The sequence below is a fragment of the Rhodofomes roseus genome, assembly GCF_022264815.1.
Source record: "Rhodofomes roseus strain CIRM-BRFM 1785 chromosome Unknown C8Q71scaffold_5, whole genome shotgun sequence".
Lineage (NCBI taxonomy): Eukaryota > Fungi > Basidiomycota > Agaricomycetes > Polyporales > Fomitopsidaceae > Rhodofomes > Rhodofomes roseus.
The window spans coordinates 1,689,617-1,707,882 of record NW_025952961.1 but is presented as its reverse complement, the minus strand read 5'-3'; the positions used below and the strand labels follow the sequence as shown (position 1 = coordinate 1,707,882).

Here is an 18,266-nt window from a genome sequence, read left to right as displayed (position 1 = left end):
GTCGAACAGCTGTGATGAGTAGTCGGCATCGTCAATGGTGTAAACAACGAAGGATCGAGACGAAACGCACTATAAATCGACCGTTCTCGCTGACCGATAACTTACAGTACCAGGAAAGCGACCAGCACACCAGCGTCCGGCGAATAGCCAGGAAAGTGGATCGTGGATGCAATAAAGTGCCGTGCGAAAGCTGTTGTTGGCGATGGCGAATGTGATCTGACAGAAAGTTCCGTGTACGGACAAACTGTAAGTACAGCTCATTGGGCAGAACACTCACCATAAGTCAAAGAGCCTGTACTTGGACGTCCTCCGTCCGAAACCAAAGTCATCATAGAAGCATTGCATAGTAGCCTATGCATACTCGCATATATGCGACTTGCAATACGCTTGTTGATACACACCATTGTACTACCACAACGTCAAAGAATAATAGTCAGCTCTTAATGATAAACACAAGGTATAATGAGGCGGGGGATGTCGAGGTGCCTGAGGTGGCATATTACGCGAACGTGGTGCAATATATGCAGTAAGAAATGTGGAGTAAAATGTGAAGTCCCATGGCGATGCAACGAGCGTGAATGCAACGAGACTGCAGTACAAAGTACACGTGTATGAACCATTCAGGGGAGCAAAGTTTTTGAGTACGAGAGATGAGACGGAGATGAATAAATCACTGCACCGAGCAGCCATTGCTCGACTTTGAATCCCGATCACGCCGTCGACTGCTCCGGCTGCCCTCCCGGTCTGCCGCTGAGAGGATGGAATAGCCGGTCATCTGAGAGAACCTGGAGTCAGATTGTTCGGCATGTGCGTCCGTTTCCGTGGTCATCGTTCGCGTCGAACCTCGCTGTGTACTAGCCAGGCTCTCTGCGGCTGTTACGGCGCTGCGCATGCTCGAGGTGTTGGGGCCCGTGCTGCTGCTAGAAATGGAGAGCGGTCGATCTTTGCCATCGGACTTGCGCTTCGTGAGAACGGAACGCTTGCGTGTCACTTGTCGACGATCGGAGGGGGTGGGAGGCAGTGGGGGAGAAGAAGGTGATGATGAAGGCGCAGGAGAGGATCGGTCTGAGTGTTCCGTCAGGAAGGACTTCGAACGCTTGAACGCGGCGAGCACTTTGTATGCGCTGGGTGGATGTACTGCGCCACCGACAGAAGTGGGAGACGGCGAGCTGGGCACATCGAAACTCGTTCTGGGGGTAACGTCGCTGGCGTCGGACGTAGGGCTGAGAGGTCCGTTCGCCTGTAGAGCCTCGAGCAGCTCCATAGGGTTGCTGTACTGTCCTGTCTGACTGCCGGTCTCTGCGTACTGAGCATACAGGAGCAGCTGCGCTCGCAGATCGCAGGTCGGCGGAGCGTTCGGAGCACACTTCGCATGGCAGATGAGGCTGCATTGCTCGCAAAGCACAGCACTCTTCTTCACGCCTTGGTTGCACACACGGCATATGACGGCTGGCAGGACTAGTCAGCCCCTTCAATCGGTTATGAAGACGAGATGAACTTACGCTTGCCGAACGAGGTTCGTACAAAGGAGTGTTCGCGGGGTGAGAAGTGTTCAGGATCGTTGGAAAGTCTGCGTGGAGGAGGCGACACGTCTATGCGTGGACGCTTGTCGGGGGACGAAGACAATGCTGGAGACGCCCTGTCCGAGTCTGGACGTTCGGGCATCTCGACGCCGGCGAGATATCGCATGACATCTGCCTTTTGTGCCTGGTAGTCGGCGGAGACGCGACGCAAGAAGGGAATGCTGTCCTGAGGCCGCAACTCCTGCACTAGCCGTTAGGAGACGCACGCCGAGTAGCCATCGTATCACGTACCTTGTTGTGAATGACCCAGTTCTTCTTCAGCCATTCATGCTCACACAACTCTTCTGCACTTGGTCGCTTCGTCGGATCCTTATTGAAGCATTGCCTCAAGAAGCCCTGCAGAGGCTCCGAACAACCGTCTGGAATGGGCGGCATAGAATCCTCAACGATGCGGAACATGACTGGCAGAACGGTCAGCATGGGCTGGGCTAACATCGAGCCTTACTCACCGGACATGCTATTTGCGATCTCTGCATAAGGAGGATGACCTGTGAGGAGCTCGATGACCGTGCAGGCAAGGGACCAGATATCGGACTTTGTGGAAGCACCCTTAAGCTCAATGACTTCTGGAGCCATCCAGTTGGGCGTGCCGGCTACGTCCTTCATCTCGCGTTCCATGGCTCGCAGATTGAGCGAGACTCCAAAGTCTGACAGTTTGACGTTCCCATTCTTGGTAGTAAGGATGTTAGCCGCCTTGAGATCGCAGTGGACCACATCGCTTTGATGAAGATAGTGCAGGCCCTCGAGAATCTTGACCACATAGCCGGCCACAAGACGCTCATTGAGCTTGCCGAACGCCTTGAGGGTCTGGCCCAACGAACCGTTTTCTGCGTACCTATTCCCACCGTAAGAAAGGTAATCCGACAGCGCCGATCAACACGTACTCGAGAACAATGCTCAGGCTATCGTTGTCCCTCGCCATGCCCTCGTATTTGACAATACTCGGGTGAGACAAGCTCTTAACGAGATCGACCTCCTTCATGAGCTGCTTGATCTCGTCCTCCTTGAGGCCCTCGAGACGGATCCTCTTGACTGCCACCATCTGACCGGTGTTTAGGTTCAGCGCCCGATAAACGGCGCCGAATTGACCTCGCCCAATGCAGTTCCCGAGTTGCTTCAATGCCAGCGTAAGTCACGGGAGAAGACGCAGACAACTTCTGAATACGTACGAATTGAGTCGGCGGCTTGCCGTCCTCTTTAACAACGAGAGTCTGCCGCACCGCGCTCCCCTCATAAGGGTCCCTCGAGAGGAGATCGCTTGCACTCGCATTGCTTGTCACGACACCCAGGTTCACCATGCTCTCATACCTTGACCGACGGGGCTTGGCGCCGAGCTCGTCATACGAGTTGGGACGGGGCTTTCTGCGCGAACTCGACCCATCAATCTCACTTTGGAAGCGACCGCGAGGCTGACGGGGTTTGTCGGGGGGACCAGGCGACCCGGGTTTGGAGGTCGTCGCAGACGACGGAGGCGAGGACTCGCCGGAACGATCGTGGGCGGGCGCAGACGTATGCTCGGCAGAAACAGTCCGGGGGAATGGAACTCGAGTGTCACTGTCTTGCGAACGCGAGTCACTTCGAGGTACGTAGACGCCGTTCCGATGAGCGCCTGTGCGCGTACTGCTCCGTCGCAGGACGATCCTTGGGGATGACGGACCGCCGTCTGGACTGGAGTCTCGGAGGAGCACCTGATCCTTCGGAAGAAGGCCAGGAGTATCGACGCTGTGTCTCGCACGGTGGGTCGGACGCCTAGGGAACTGTGGCAGACTCTCGACGCTTGCGTCAGGCCTCGAAGCGCCGACAATAGCCAATTTGCGGGGAGGTGAAGAGGAGATGGGTGTCTTGGGCTCGTAGACGCTGAACTCGTCCCCATCAAGAATGGAGGACTTCGGGGCCTGGAACGCGTCGATAAAGTCATCCGGCCACTTGCCTTTGCCCAATTTAATGGGCGACGCCTTCTGCGGAGGCCACTCTCGAGCCTGCTCTGGCTTGCTGTCGGACGCCCCGCTCTTGGACTTGCTCTTCGAACTCGACGAGCCCTCCTCAGTCTCCTCCGCAACTCTGGCCAGGTCGATGGGTACAGTTTCGCTGGGGCGGCGCTCGCGAGGTGGTCTGGTGGTCTCACCGCTTCGTCTTCGAGGCAACTCCTCAGACAAGGACACAGCCATGGCCTTACCCTCCGCGAACGTGAACGATGGTGTCTCGCTGGTGTCGATGGAAGTCGCTTCAGTTGTAACCGTGCGAATCGTGCCAAACTTGTTCTGACCCGTACTGGTGCTCCTCTGCACCTCCAGCAGGCTCGAAAAGGCAGTGGTGTCCGTCATGGTGGATGCCTGGGACTGTCGTATCGGAGAAGCAGCTATTGAATCCGCCATAGACGCTCGCACGGAGTCGCCGACCGAGGCGCGTGTCGAGTCCGCTACGGAGGCGCGGTCGACGCTCGGCCTTGGACGCAGAGGAGATCGGGGTGGGGGAGACATGATAGGCGGGACCTCGTCGAACTCAAGGTCGCTCTCACCACCACGGTGTGCACGACCGTTTCCGACTGTCTTGCCATCTGAGGAACCGCCCGACCCGGCGCCGTCCTCCGCGGGACTCGCTGAGCGAAGCGTCGGCAGCGGTTGTGGTGGGCTCCAGCGTTTCCTCCCAGTCGGCGAGTGCGGAACAACAGGTGAGGTAGAGCGCTGCATCTGGGCGAAGGTGAGATTCGGCGTCGACGCAGCAGCACGCGAGCCACCTCCCGCGCTATACGGTCCCTGTCCTACACCACCCTGCATGAACCTTGACTTGTCGGCGGCAGGGAACTCCGCGTGTCGTTGCAGAGCAAGAACGGTACGAGCAACCTGGGCTAGGGACTCCGCATTCGCTATGGTGAGATCGTCTCGGCCGAAGCGATCTTCTGACGATATGCCAACAGATGTGCAAGCTGCTAGGAAACGGGTGACGTTAGAGGAGCGCGCTACGCCGTCCTCCCTTGGATCCACGCGAGAGATGGTACCCGGAAAAAGCTTGTTCATGAGCCTGTTCGGAGGATACGGCAATCAACTATGAGCGCGGTCCGCAAATTAGAAGGCAAGTCAACAACGTACTGGCAGAGGACATAGCCATCTCGCAATGCCTCAGTGAACAATCGCCGTTCCCTCTCCTCTCCACTTGCGCTGAGCCCGCTCGTGCTCAATCCACCTGCCGAGCTTAGCTGGGACGAGCTACCCATCCCCGCTCCGCTCTTTCCCCAGACCCTCTCCAACCTGGCCAAGCCCCGCATACGCACCTCCACCTCCTCCCACTCTCTCGGCTGCAAGCTCGAGTCGTTCAGCTTGGATGGCGGCTTCAGCATCTCCTTGGACAAGTACGACGACGCGGCTCGGATCTGCTCCCGGTACTCAGGGTTGGAGGACCCGCCGAGCGAGGTTGTTGACGAGTTGAGCAGCTTGTTCTGGTAGTAGTTGGGTGTGACGTTACGCTGAGTCGGCGAGAGGGCGCGGGGGCGAGTGGGTGTAACGGGCGAACCGGCGCGGTCCAAAGAGGGTCTCCTACCGTCCAGCGATGACCTACTCAGATCAAGGGAAGGCTTGCGCGCTTCAACGGATGGCCGACGAGCGTCCACGGAAGGCCTCCGACCCTCGATTGAAGGTCGCGGCGTGTCTACGGAAGGCCTCCGTGCTTCTAACGAGGAGCGTCCGATATCCCCTGATGGCCTCCGCGCTGACGCTGAGGACGAGGATGAACCTAGGGGGAGATGAGACGAGGACGCCGACGGACCGGCGCGCGTAGGCGTACGAGATATAGATCTCGCACGAGACGGACTGATCGGGCGTAGGGTAGGCGATGAAGGAGGGCTGGAAGTGCCGTTCAAAGGCAAATGGCTAGCACTAGCTGCTGCTCTTCGAGACGACCCCGCAGCGAATCCCCGAGGCGTTGGTGACGGAGGCTCTGGGGATCTTGTCGCGTCCCGGGATCGTCGCGTTGGCGTTTCTGGCCCAGGCGAATTACTTCCACGAGAAGAGAGCGACAGTGGTGGAGGTCTCCTGCCCTCCCGCGGCGATCCTGCTCCGCCGCTTGAACGCGGATCGCGGCGAGGCGCGAGTGGTTGGGGTCCACTGATGTCTCTCGTACTGAGGCCACCAGACTCGGACCTGCGCGTACGCTCGCGGGGAGGCGAAACCAGCGCTGCGATGTTAGATGTTGAGCCGCTCGGAAGCGCAAACGGCTGGGTATACGCAGAGAGTGTGGGCAGGACTGGCGAGGACATGGACGCTTGTCGAAGAGAAGGCGTGAGGAAGCTGGTGTTGCCGGCCACGCGCGTTCTGTCCTTGTCACGGTCTCTCGCCGCTCGCGAGGCTTCCTGCCCAACGCCCGGGACAGGTGGTGGAGGCGCAGAGGGCTGCATGTCTCTCGCCGCTGGTCTCCGGAATGAAACCTTAGATAGCATCCTCGATCTAGACTTGCTCTTCTCCTCGGGCAGGTGCTCCTCTGATGCACGGCCCTTACCTTTGCCATTGACCCCTTCGCTCGGGGCGATGGCGCCGGTCTCGTCGACCGGAGCGCTCATCTTGGCCTTGGACTTGGTCGCTGTCCGGATGCTTTGCTCCAATGACGACCGCAGTCTCTTGAATGTCTTCGGCTGTGCGTCATGCTGAACAGCTGACGATGAGGGCTGCGAGAACATGTGCAACTTCGACGAGGAGGCCGCCGCAGGCGGTGGGGGCGATGCCGGGTCGGGGCGCTTGTGGGAAGCCATCTGGAAAGGATTCGAGATGGACAGCTTGGAAGAAGACAATACGGCTGCTGCCATGTGAATTCGTACTGTACAGAGGTGCAGTGAGTGTGGGTACGGGCCTCGAGCCTCCAGGAGATCGTCAGAACCAACTTGAAGCAAATCGAGACCGGAGAGGACTCACTGGGAACGGCGAACGGGAGGGTGGATCAGTTCGGAGGTCCCTGTGAACTGTACGGTCCGGTGAGCATGAGAAGCAGGGAAGGAAGGTCGAGTGACTGAGAACAATCAAACTTGATGAACAAAGTCGAATGGTGGCAAAGGCGGGCTGCAAGTGGTGACGGAACGGGGAGTGCAACAGTATGGAGGACACGTACGATTGCCGCCGCTGTCAGTGCCAGTGTGTGCCCTCCGGGGAAGTTGGTTCCGTAAGTCTCATCAATGAGAGGCGGTGGGCCGTAGAAGCTTGCTGGTGCCTGGGGATGGCGGGGTGTGCGGTACGCGTTTGTGGGTGGTGGGCGAGCGGCGGACAACCGCGTCGGGGTAGGGCGTGTCACGACCGACTGAGAGTCCTCGTTCAACGACAGGATGACGCGGTGTACGGGCGGTCTGGACGAGGGCAAGCGTAGGAAAGAAATGAGCGAATATCCTGGTGGTCGTTGGCGAAGAGGTCGCTACAACGACCTCGTGCTGGAGTCCGGCACTTTGGCCCTGGGCGCCCACTTTGCCGATTGCCGCGCTATTACTGTCGCTACTAAGCTATCAATTGGTTATCAATACACCTCGCGTAATTTCTCTTACTGTGATTGCTTATCACGAAGCGTCGTGCATTTACTCCGAGCTTGGCCAGACCAAGTCTGTGTTGTTCCGCACATACACGCACTCTGACCTCCTCAAGCTCCTCACTTTCCCTCTCACCGTTCCGCGTCGCAAGGCTCGGAGCTACGCTGGATTCGTACAGCGCTGGAGCTCGATGCCAATCAATGTTGCCAATACGCTGATAGGGGCTCCGCTCGCACGAATGTAGCCTTCCTGGTGCGGTCGAGCTATGACGAAGGTCATGACGCGAGGCACTTGAATTACTAGGATATGTCAGAGACGACATCAGGCCCACGCTGTGCCTCGAAACCGCGATTCACAGGCTGCCGACCCTCTGCCGTCGACCACTGAACACAGCACCCCCACAGCCACAGTTCTGCTCGCAATACTTATGCTGGCTAGCTCGTTACTGCACGCACCACTGCCATGGCCAACAAAGGGTCCCTCTGGGCTGGAGGGGCCATGCCGAGCCTCCAAGTACAGACTTGCCATAGGACTGGTGGTCTTCCTACACCGCGGTGCGCATTGTGTCGGTGCTGTCAAGCCGCCTGTCTGGCGAAGCAACTACCTTTGTGGCACAAGCAATAAGCTCTTAGCCGGCGAGATGGGGTAAGATGGGAGCATATGCACAGTGGATAGAGACCGAGGCGATCACCGGGAGACGCGCAGATAACTCCGTGGTAAGTCAGCTGTACTTAGTACTTCCCCAAATCCTTACCTCGAGCCTTTCATTGGCAGATATCAAACTCGGACGTAGACAATAATCACAGTAAGTATGATTGCACCGAACTCCGTCGGCGATGGCTCCTCGCGGAAGTCTTTGCTGTATGCGGTATTTGTGCGGTATTGACTGGAGGCCGATTCCGTGCATTCAAGTATTGGAAGTAGAGAACCGGCCGCCATACGTACTTATCAGAAAACACATACCTACTATCTCATGGAAGCTGCATAGAAGACAAATGACTTCGTCCGGACAGCAAGCCTCGAGGTCCATGCTGGGTCCATGCGTTCCCATTGCATATGGCCCAAGTATGGCACACCAGCGACGGGCTGATCCAGAGCGTACGTGAGAATGTAGCGTACCTTATACCCAAACGTACGCATAGCATGGATCCAGAATGTGTTCGTGGATAGGCAAGCAGCAAGCACGCGAATCCTCACTGATTCCAGTCAACCAATGTCGGTTTGTAGACGACAGCGTGAGATCAACCTGTTGGAAGCACCATTGGAGCTACTGATGGCAGACTACGGCAGACAGCCACGGATGACTTCTCGTGGGGAGAGATCATCGTATGGGAAGCCATCTTCGCAATGTTGTAGCTATTAGTATGACACTCACCTTGGTGTGTCTACATGCTTGATGCCGGGTCTCTGGGTGGCGTGCTGTAACGCACTATGCGTGTATGAGTGAAGCTTGTAGCTTCGGAACACAGTCCAAATATGTAGATTGTTCGGAAATACACTATACATTCTATGGCTTGTCGAGACCTCTGCTTAGTCCTGAGTCGCTAAACGACGTTACGACTCCATTTCCTGTCAATTTACGCCGACAAGGAGGCAAACCGCTGGAGCATCGCATCGACGCCATAGTTTGGCGTCAGGTCGACTTTGCCCTCCGCCTGCGCCTTCTTCCAGAGGAACTCCACTTCGGTCTTGAAGCCGGCGACTATGTCCGTTACGCTGTATTTCGGCGTCCAGCCCAGAGCGCGCGCACGCTCGCCCTTGCAGCGGCACGTCGACGATACCACAGAGCTCGCGAACTAAGGATGTGCCATGTCAGTGAGCAAGTCGAGCGAAGATAGGTAGCAGCAACTGACCTCAGACTTGTAGTACTTCGTGATCTCGTCCTTCGTGAATGGAGTCACCTCAGGAGACTTCGCCGCACCGAGCTCGACGAGCGCCTTGCCGATCGCGCTGGCGATCGCGTTCCACGATAGCTCGCCGTTCTCGAGGTAATAGTAGCCCTCCCAGCCGTGGCCGACGCCCGGCGCGCCCGAGACAATCTTGTCGAACAGCAACATGTACATGTCCGCGACTGTCACAAAGCGCGCATCAGCCTCGACTGCGCGGTGCAGGCTCTGATTCAAAGGACGTACCGTCGTTGACGTGCACGGCAGCCCACGCGCCCTTTCCGTCGCCCACGACACCGGCTTGTTTCCTGTCAAGCGCAGGCCGCATCAGGGCGGGGGCCTGGATGGAGTGGCGGTGCGCGAGACCCGCGTCGTACATCGGGCCCGAGGCGAGGCCAGCGATCAGCGGAGGGCAGACGAGGTAGGTCTTCACGTAGCCTGTGAGGAGCGGTAGTCAGCTCATGAATACGACGGAGTGAGGACTGTACTCACCAGCTTCGTCGGCTGCTATGGCTGCGAGGTCGACGTTGCGGTGGAGCGCAGTAGGTGGGACAGCCTTGACGTCGGCCAGGTCGAGGTCGGAGTGGTCACCCGCTGGGTCGGAGGTGAACAGGAGGATACCCGTCCCAGACTGGAAGAGTTGAGAAACAGGCGCATGGATCGTACTCAGAGGGTACTCACAATGTGGATCAAGACGGGGGCAACAGCAGTGGCATCAAAGCGCGCCTTCAGACCCTTGAGCAGGGCCGTCGTCCACGGGAGGTAATCCGCGTCCGCCTGGTATGAATCTCGTATGAGTTGCTGTGCAACACATCCAGAAGCCAAAGTAGTACTCACACAAGAGAAGACAATGTCCGCCTTCTTGCCGAGGTCCTCGATGACGGGGTAATCCGCCTTGTCGAAGAGGGACCCGACAGCGTACTTCAGTGTGGGATTGAACTTCTTGAGGGCCTCACCCTTCTCTGTGCTGCGCACGAGAGCGGTGATAGAGAACTCGCTCGCCTTGGGGTGATTCTGGAGACGGGTGAGGATGCCTGCGCCGAGGTATCCTGGAAAAATGGGCGTTAGCCCAAAGTCAGGGTGGCAGTTTGACCAGGCTGAGAAGGTACATACCCGTCGCGCCGAGGAAGAGGATTTCAGTCTTGGGTGCCATTGGAGTGGTGAGAGAGTAGACTGGGTTTTCGATGTCTGTGAAGTTGAGGAGTTGGAAACGGTGAATGCCCTCTACACCGTCCATCTACCAGGCTTTTATACTGCTGAGCATCCCTGCACACCACGCAAACCGCGGCGACGCCAAGTCTCGCACGCACGCATGTACCAGTGGGTCTACACTACCTGTCATTAATTTGTCAGTTTCTCATTATTCATGAACACGTCCAAGCGATCGATCTCAGCTCGGATCTGTAAGGTCCACGGACATTTCGGCGCCCTTCAGAATCAGAGGAGTGAACATCCTCCATGACTGACCAACGGTGTCGCATCCTGAATCAGCAATTGTTCTACCAAGGCTGGGTTGCGCTACCGCGGACCCCTCGTCGTCCTACATGGTGCACTTATCAAGCATGAGTCATCAAAACAGGAAGAATCAACGTTCCAAGTGTGCACACATACTCACCCGGAATCCCTCGAGAAAGATCTAGAAACCACTATCAATCCGAGGACTCGGAGGTGGGTTCGAGCGGGCAGTCTGGGGTCAAGCAATGGTACTCGTTGGGCGCGACTAGTAATACGTCCCAGTTCACCTGTAACCAAGCGTTGACGATAAGCACAAGGAGACATGCTCATGCCGCAACCTGCTGCTACCGGAGCAGAATCCTGCTGCCACGCACGGCCTCGATTTCTACTGCACTCGTGTGTGTTCAACTTCAACTGGCCAGTTGCGCCGGAGTCTAGCAGAGACTGCAGAGTGTGAACTGACAGTTGCCAGAATGAGCATCAGAGTTAGACGCCAGGCGTTGTGGCACCGTGTCACGCGATCCTGGGAGCCACAAGCTGTGGCGACGTCAATTATTTTGCTGCGGGACTTCTCTCACAACAACGACCACCTCAAGCCACCACGCGCGATGCCCGCCCGACAAGACACGACGACGAAGCAGGAAGAGCTCGATGCCAAGGAGAATGCGAAGTCTGTCTGGAACAAAGCGAAGAACAAGAGACCGCGGACGGCAAGTAAGGCGTCCAAAGTGCATTGTCTGTGTCGGAAGCCCGATGACGGATCGCCCATGATCAGGTGCGAAGAGTGCAGAGATTGGTACGTCTTAGCTTCACCTTCGCCTGTGGGGGTGCACGATGGACAGTGGATTGACTGTTGGACGCGATATAGGTTCCACTTCCACTGTGTAAATCTTGACGAGAGGGATGCGGAAGATGCCCGTAAGTCTTGGATTCCTGTGTGTTAAATCCGTCGAGCTAACGTATATTCTGCGCTAGAAACGTACATATGCCCACCGTGTCATGAACACACGGGTTTAAGGACGATCAGTGAGTATTCCGGCTCAATACACGGCCGCGTTGACCGCATGTTGGTTTCCGTGCTTGCCTGTTCATGTACTTCGTTTATACGTCGTGTAACTTTTGCTCTCATACGACTGTGCCCGCACTGTTGAGAGACCGCCAAATTAGTCGCGCCTACGATAGGTAGTGTCGATTGTGGCGTTTGCGTACATGTTGAGCGCGAGCGGCCTAGTCGACGGCGCGATACCTTCCGTGAGACAGGTCGGCCAGTGATACTCGGATGGTCCACCACAGGTTGCTGTCGTGAGGCATACCTGGCGAAGCCCCGTTGAAGGTGGCGATGTAGTCGGGCACTGTCCGTAGAGCGTCTTGGAGGGGCTATACCACATGGCCTAATTGTCATATTTCGTATCTGTGTATGTGCAAGGGCAGTGGCTGATATTCATTTTTGTAGTGGAATGGGAAGGCGTGGACGGCCTGGAAGCGATCAACGACGGCTCAAAACCTAAGGCACCGATTCGCAAACACCAAAGTCCGGACAGCGGGAGGGACACTGACATGAACTCACCCGAGTCGGATAATGGGAGCGGAGACGAGTACGTTGCGGAGGAGTCCAAACCACGAGTAACAGTCAAGGTGAGCACCTGTCCTCACTATCCTCCCTCTGCGTCATCTTATTTTGCTCTGTCGCAACCATAGCGTCGCTCTCGCAGAGTATCAGTTTCGTCCAACTCGGACTCTGATTCCGAAGGGTCTACCAAGAGACAGAAGGGTTCGAAGCGGCTGCGCCGCACAAGTACCACCACTCATGAGAGCGGCGTGCGCAAGTCTACTTCTCCTGGCGCGACTTCCTTGGCCAAACGCAGACAACCCGGCACGGCCGAGCCTCCCGCGAAACGTGCGAAGCCCCTTTCTGGCGAAGACCCTGCGCGGAAGTATTGCCTGACCAAGTTCGAGGAAGTCTTTTGTCCAATCTTCCTCCGCTACCCTTTCTTGGATGGCGTGAAGGCAACCCCAGGTCTCTTAGAGCCAAACAAGAAGCAGGAGGATCTCACTGACGAGGAAAAAGAGAAGTTGGAGATGACTGCGAGACGCTTCGCTGCCGACCTCGAGCATCGTGTTTTCGACTTGTATGCAGACACTGACAAGAATGGGAAACGCGCCGTGGGAAGCAAGTATAAGTGAGTCGTGTGATGCATATGAACGTTGTTCTTGGTTGCTGACGAAGTTTTTTCAGGGAGCGTTTCCGGATGCTGACATTCAATCTAAGCAAACCTGACCGTGCCCTACTCCATAAGCGCATAGCTTCATCGAGCCTCACACCCAATGAACTATCGACAATGACATCCACCGAGCTGGCTGACGAAGAGACAAAGCTATCCATCAGGCATGCTGAAGAGGAGGCGCTTGCTCACTCTATCCTCAAGAAACAGTCACTTCCCCGTGCGAAAATCACGCACAAGGGTATTGAGAATATCGAGGATGTCAACGGTGCTGGGCGTGATGTTGAGCGTGCGCGTGAGGAGCAGGAGGAGGAAGAGAGGATCGAGCGCGAGAGGCAGGCTCGTTTGCGGCTCCAGGCTGAGCGTGCACGATCTGTGAGCACGCAGGGTCAGGGCTCTGTTCCGCCTGAGTCTCCCGTTGTTCCGCAGACCCCCACCTGGGGCGCCCCGCCTCCTGTTCCTTTGCATGCTTCGCACTCAGATGTCAATGCGGGAGCGTCAGTGTCTGGCATGGGCAGGCCTCCGACGAATCCGCTATTCGTACCGACTGCGTCGGATTATCAGGTTCCTGTAGAGGGCGAGCTGAACCTTGCCGACTTCATCAATATTGACGAGGACATTCCGAGCGATGTTCCCGCCCTTGCACCCACACCGACGCCCTTCGGTGAGGATACCCCGCCGCCGTTCCAGGCACAGTCCCCCGGTGCCCAAAGCCTACCGCCGTCCGATGGCCCAGCCCCGACGTCGTCCACAGGAATATCGCCATTTGCGGCGAAACCTGACCTGGCTTCGCGGCCGTCGTTCGATCTCAATGCGCTATGGATTTCTAAAGGCGAGAATCCCGGAGAAGAGCAATCGACTGGGCCTCAGGATGTGCCGATGCAGGATGGAGAGCCGGGGCCAGTCCTTGAGCCGGATGCTCTGGGTCAGGCAGCTGACGATCAAGACTTTGACATGTTCTTGGGCAAGGACGAGGAGGATCAACCGGCGCCGCCACCCCCGGTGGACAACAGTCCGGAGGGACAGCGTGCTGCATTCGGAGCACTACCGAGAGTCTGGACAGGCACAGTACGTAAAACACATTCGCTGGTTTGGCTTTGCTCTGACGACTCTCCACAGCTAAGCATGCCGCTGGACTCGGCTATGGCTCAAGACGTTTCGCTCAATGCTCGCCAGAGTGGTGGGCGGATGCTTGGGGACGACTCGCCTCTTTGGCAAACGTTGTTCCCCTCCAAGGAACTTCGCATCGATGGCAGAGTGCCCGTGGATAAGTCGGCGCAGTATCTGACGCAGATGCGCCTGAATCCATCGAAGGAGCTCATAGCTGTGGCCTTCTCTCCCGAGCCTGGCCCTGGGATTGAGAGCACGGGCTTCAAGCTTCTCATTGATCACTTGATTGCAAAGGGGTACGTGTCCCTCTCTTCTCGAGTAGTGTCATATGCTCATTGGAGTCTGTACTCTAGACGACATGGTCTGGTCTTCCCTTGGGGCAACCGACCGAAGGACTGGGCTCCCGGCCGGGAGCTGTACATTATACCTCTACTGATGAATGATCCCATCCCCGAGTATATGGAGCTCCTGGACGATCTTTGTATCCCAAAACAACGCACCTCCAATTACCTCGTGGGTATATGGGTCTTGAACAAGGGGAAGCTCGCACCGCCGCCAACAGCATCTGCTTCTGCGCCACCGTTTTCTGTCCCGGGCGCACCTCCCATTCAATTACCGCAATCGCTCCTCGACCTTCTTCCCTCCATCACGAATCAGTCGCAGCCTGAAATGCAGCCTCAACCCTTCGCTGTACCTCCAGCGCAACCTCCGCCTATGGGTTCTGCCCTGGCGGCAGAGGTGGCCCAGCTGACCCCGGAGCAGATTCAGCTCATGCTGCGTACATTGACATCAACTACGCTTGTACCACCGCAGCCCGCTCCCGGTCCATCACACCCTGCCATCCCAGCTGTCCCTCAAGTGCCTGTACCGATCGGCTATCCCCCGCAACAACCAGTGCTAGGCCAGCAGCCCATCCCCCTGCAGCCTTGGCTCAACCCCTCATCGAGTTACCCGCCATCATACCAGCCACCTCCGCAGAATATGTACCCTGGTCAAGGCCCTCCTCCGTCGCATTCGTACCCAGACATGCACCAGGACTACTACGAACGAGACCGGCCGGGTCCGCGTGGCCGTTTCGACGGTCCTGGAGACCGTGGACCCAGAGGGAGAGGACGGCAACGGGGAAGGGGACGCGATCGCGAGCAGGATAGGCCGAGAGACTCTGGGTGGAAGAGTCGAGGGAGAGGCGGCGGTGCGTCTGGTCCGCCGCGGGGGCGTGGACGAAGTGACCATCCGGGATGGAGTTGATGATACTATGCTCGCTGTTCCCTCCTGTTATTTTCCATGAGCTGACCGTGACTTATTCCTCTACTTGTCTGTATCAATAGTGTTGTGAGTAGCTGCTAGTAGTACTGTAGTCCCCAATCGCTGCCTGATATGCCTCGTTTGAGCTCACTGCGACAGATGACCATATGGCGTAAATTGTGAAGGATGTCATTGCAGTGCTATGCATATGCGACAGCGTCATAGAATGAGTAGTAAGGGCCAATCATCGAAAATACATGCAGTCAGAATGTATGGTATCAAATGCGTTATTAATAGAGCACGAAGTCATGTCGATGAAAGCACCGTCCGTCCCCCCCAATCCGAGAATAAGCTGGAGCTCAACGTGATCGTTCGATGAATCACTCGTAGGGCATGTTGGCCACCTCGTCCATCATCGCTGCCCAGTTCGCCACAGCGGACTCGGAGAAGTCGAGCTCTTCCCGCGCGAACGCCTGGACAGCTTGCGAGATCAGCGTGTTCTCGCGGTTGTGCAGTACAACCCGCAGTTCGTGCCACATGCTACGGGAAGGCGATATGAGTCCGAGAGCGACAGCGAGGAGGCACGCAGACACTTACCAGGCACGGACGAATACCCTTCGATTAAGCGCAGCCGCGATCGCCGCCTGGTCCTTCTCGATGAGGACCGTGTACTTGTCCGCTTCCTGCTCCCAACCGTCCTTGTGTGCTTGCTTGATGCCTTCTAGCTTCAAGGAGTTGGCGTCGACGCGCTTCTTGAGACGGTCTACTTGGTCCCCTGAGAGCCTGTCGTATCGTATGAACAGGTCTCTGAGAGCGATGTACAAATCCCGTTCGCCCTATCCATGTGTCAATACGAGAGCATCTCCACATGAGGCAAAATAAGTCCTCACCTTCAACGCTTCGAGCGTTGAATATTGCATGGTGCGTGACTAGTCTCGCGTAAGCGTGCAGTCGTTTCATCCATGGCACGAATCAACGCACCCGATGCTCAAGCATATCCGAATGCTTTTGCATATGCGTCGCCGTATCAACAAGCCCCTGCCGGACGCCCGCACACAACTCGCACTCGTCGCCCCGCCAACAACGCTCATTCACCTCCACCAAACTCTTCATCGTGTTCGTCAACCTCGATAGGTCCGCCTGAGCGTCGATGAGCCGTGGTCGCGTGAAGCCGCCGAAGATCGAGGACGCGAGCGATTCAGTATCGGATGCGGTCGTGGGCGAGGACGCGGCGGACGAAGGCGTAGGTGCGGATATGGACGTGGACGGCGAAGAGAACGGGGGCAACGCGAAGTGAGCCGGGAGGTACGCGCGCCGGACGAGATGAGGGACCCGTACCGCTTCTGCCTCGCGCCGCCGGATGATGCGCTCCGCCAGCATGCAGATCCGCTGCCAATGCTCGATCAGGTAGCCGACCTTGCCGCGCACGAAACTGTGGACGCATAAGTGTACGTCAACAGGTGCACAGAACAGAGGGACAGACGCACTTGAGTTTTTCGTTAAGGTCGCTTGGGATGCCCATCTCCTCGACGCGGTCGACGCGCTTGCTGGCGGACTCTTCTTCGTAAGAGATGGACGTATGTTTCCGCCAGGCTTCGAAAGAGGGTTCAGTGAGGAACACCGCTAGCACGCCATCGTCCTTGATGATGGGATGGTTCCTGTTGTGTCGACACGTCAATACGAGGTAGACGTAGATGAACAACAAATGGATCACGTACACGATGAAATTGAGGAATCGAGCAAGTCCCTTTCTGTTGGACGATTGGAATGTGTCGGCCAAATCAACACACGAGTCCGGACTCACCTCCGCTGTTCCAAAAAATTCTCATCCGCTGTGTATCATGAATTGTCAGTACGCCCAAAACGGACAAAGGCGCAACAAACACTCACGTCCTACACGTTTCGGAGGCAACGCCGGTAGTAAGCGGAATGGGTAACGTTTGACAAGGCAGTCCCAGAGGAACACGAATTCTGAGTAGCGCCTAGGCACAGGTGCTCCTCGCTATCGCACATGTTCATAAGCATTTGTATGATACTCACACTGATCCGTCTCACATCGCTGGTAACCTCATAGGCGAGGTATCGGTTCAGGAGGAAGCCTTGTTGTCCGAGGATGTTGACATGGATCGTTTCTTGCTTGCGCCACCACTCCTTAGGCAAACCAGTCCCAGCTATACTTGAGGTTGCACCGTTCGTCACGCCACCTGCCCCAGGTCCCGCTCCGTTTGTTATAGGTGGCGAAGTTATGGCGGATGACGGATACTTCGGGACGCTCCAAGGATCCTCGGCCGAGTAACTGCGCGGCGCTATACTACGCGGAGGATCAGGCATAGAATAAGGGCCGAATGTCGAGTTCGAAGAGGGTAGCGAAGCCAGATCGAGAGTGGGAACCGGCAACTCATCATCCTGCGCCAGCTGCGCAACGCGCTCGATGCTTACATCTGGACCCCAGCATGATCAGTAAGCGGTGCGAGGGACAATGAAGTGCTACAGACCTTTGCCACTCTGTACTAGGGCGGCAAGGGCAAGGGCCACATAGAACTCCAGCCGGGATACGCGGGGTCGCGAACTGACCAAGCTTACGATCTATGCTGGTCGGTAAGGCGTCGGACATCGAACAAAGGGAGCATACCTTGTCGATGGTAGATGCAGGAAGAGCAGATGTACGCAGTACTCGCGAGAGCGCGCTCACGGACGTCTCGCCAGTGTTCGTGTCGTCCACCGTGACGAACGCCTGAATGTAGATCGGCGGAACAGTCGCATTGCCTGTGCACACATCCGAATGACATCGAGCATGAGATGCGGCCGAGAAGAGACTTACCGATGACTGAACTCAACCCCGACGAGGAGGTGGTCGGGTACGACGGGACGGGCGGCGGCGCGGGACTGGGCGAATTGCTCCATGGATCGAGTCCGTCGTCGTACATGGAGCTGGCGAGGGGGTTCTCGCTCATGAAGCTGTTGACACCGAGGCCATTGGAGGTCGACGCGCCGTACGGCTGCGAGGGTCGGGGGGCGTTGAACATGTCGGGCTCGACGTCGCCTTTGAGCCCGCGCGCGATAGACGGTCGCCTGTGGCAGGCCGCTTTAGGCAGGCGTTGCGGTCGGCTGCTGTGCGCTCAGAGACTCGTGCCCGGCGCGTGACGTGTGCTGATGGTTCTGGGCGACGTGCCTTCCCGATGCTATGGACAGCGGCGGGCGAGGCGTCGGCGTCGGCGACTGGGACGAGCACAGCGTGTGTGGTGGTGGCGAGGCCTGTGAGGAC

General features: G+C 57.2%; 4 protein-coding genes across 4 annotated transcripts; 1 reads left to right on the top strand and 3 right to left on the bottom strand.

Annotated features, from left to right (window-relative positions):
• Positions 1-670: 670 nt before the first annotated feature.
• C8Q71DRAFT_855551 (Pkinase-domain-containing protein) lies at positions 671-6,378 on the bottom strand (the record flags this gene model as incomplete). The annotated part of the gene is made up of 7 exons (XM_047927185.1): positions 671-1,449; positions 1,503-1,764; positions 1,815-1,984; positions 2,033-2,418; positions 2,468-2,697; positions 2,753-4,604; positions 4,673-6,378. The coding sequence occupies 7 exons, from the start codon at positions 6,376-6,378 to the stop codon at positions 671-673; spliced, it is 5,385 nt and encodes a 1,794-aa protein (XP_047781918.1).
• A 2,282-nt stretch (positions 6,379-8,660) lies between these two features.
• On the bottom strand, positions 8,661-10,122 carry C8Q71DRAFT_795377 (uncharacterized protein; the record flags this gene model as incomplete). The annotated part of the gene is made up of 7 exons (XM_047925605.1): positions 8,661-8,879; positions 8,937-9,154; positions 9,216-9,407; positions 9,462-9,600; positions 9,651-9,746; positions 9,807-10,018; positions 10,083-10,122. 7 exons carry the CDS (start codon positions 10,120-10,122, stop codon positions 8,661-8,663), a joined length of 1,116 nt encoding a protein of 371 aa, XP_047781917.1.
• An 870-nt stretch (positions 10,123-10,992) lies between these two features.
• Positions 10,993-15,157, top strand: C8Q71DRAFT_484041 (uncharacterized protein). Its single transcript, XM_047918844.1, has 7 exons — positions 10,993-11,342; positions 11,400-11,450; positions 11,878-12,059; positions 12,123-12,604; positions 12,661-13,714; positions 13,766-14,052; positions 14,110-15,157. Exons 1-7 carry the CDS (start codon positions 11,033-11,035, stop codon positions 15,002-15,004), a joined length of 3,261 nt encoding a protein of 1,086 aa, XP_047781916.1. The 5' UTR covers positions 10,993-11,032; the 3' UTR covers positions 15,005-15,157.
• A 1-nt stretch (position 15,158) lies between these two features.
• Positions 15,159-18,262, bottom strand: C8Q71DRAFT_484009 (uncharacterized protein). Its single transcript, XM_047918843.1, has 12 exons — positions 17,823-18,262; positions 17,634-17,767; positions 17,497-17,587; positions 17,057-17,442; positions 16,892-17,003; positions 16,806-16,833; positions 16,720-16,752; positions 16,489-16,659; positions 15,983-16,433; positions 15,892-15,930; positions 15,599-15,837; positions 15,159-15,541 (listed from the first exon to the last, which is right to left on the bottom strand). Exons 1-12 carry the CDS (start codon positions 18,025-18,027, stop codon positions 15,382-15,384), a joined length of 2,049 nt encoding a protein of 682 aa, XP_047781915.1. The 5' UTR covers positions 18,028-18,262; the 3' UTR covers positions 15,159-15,381.
• Positions 18,263-18,266: the final 4 nt, after the last annotated feature.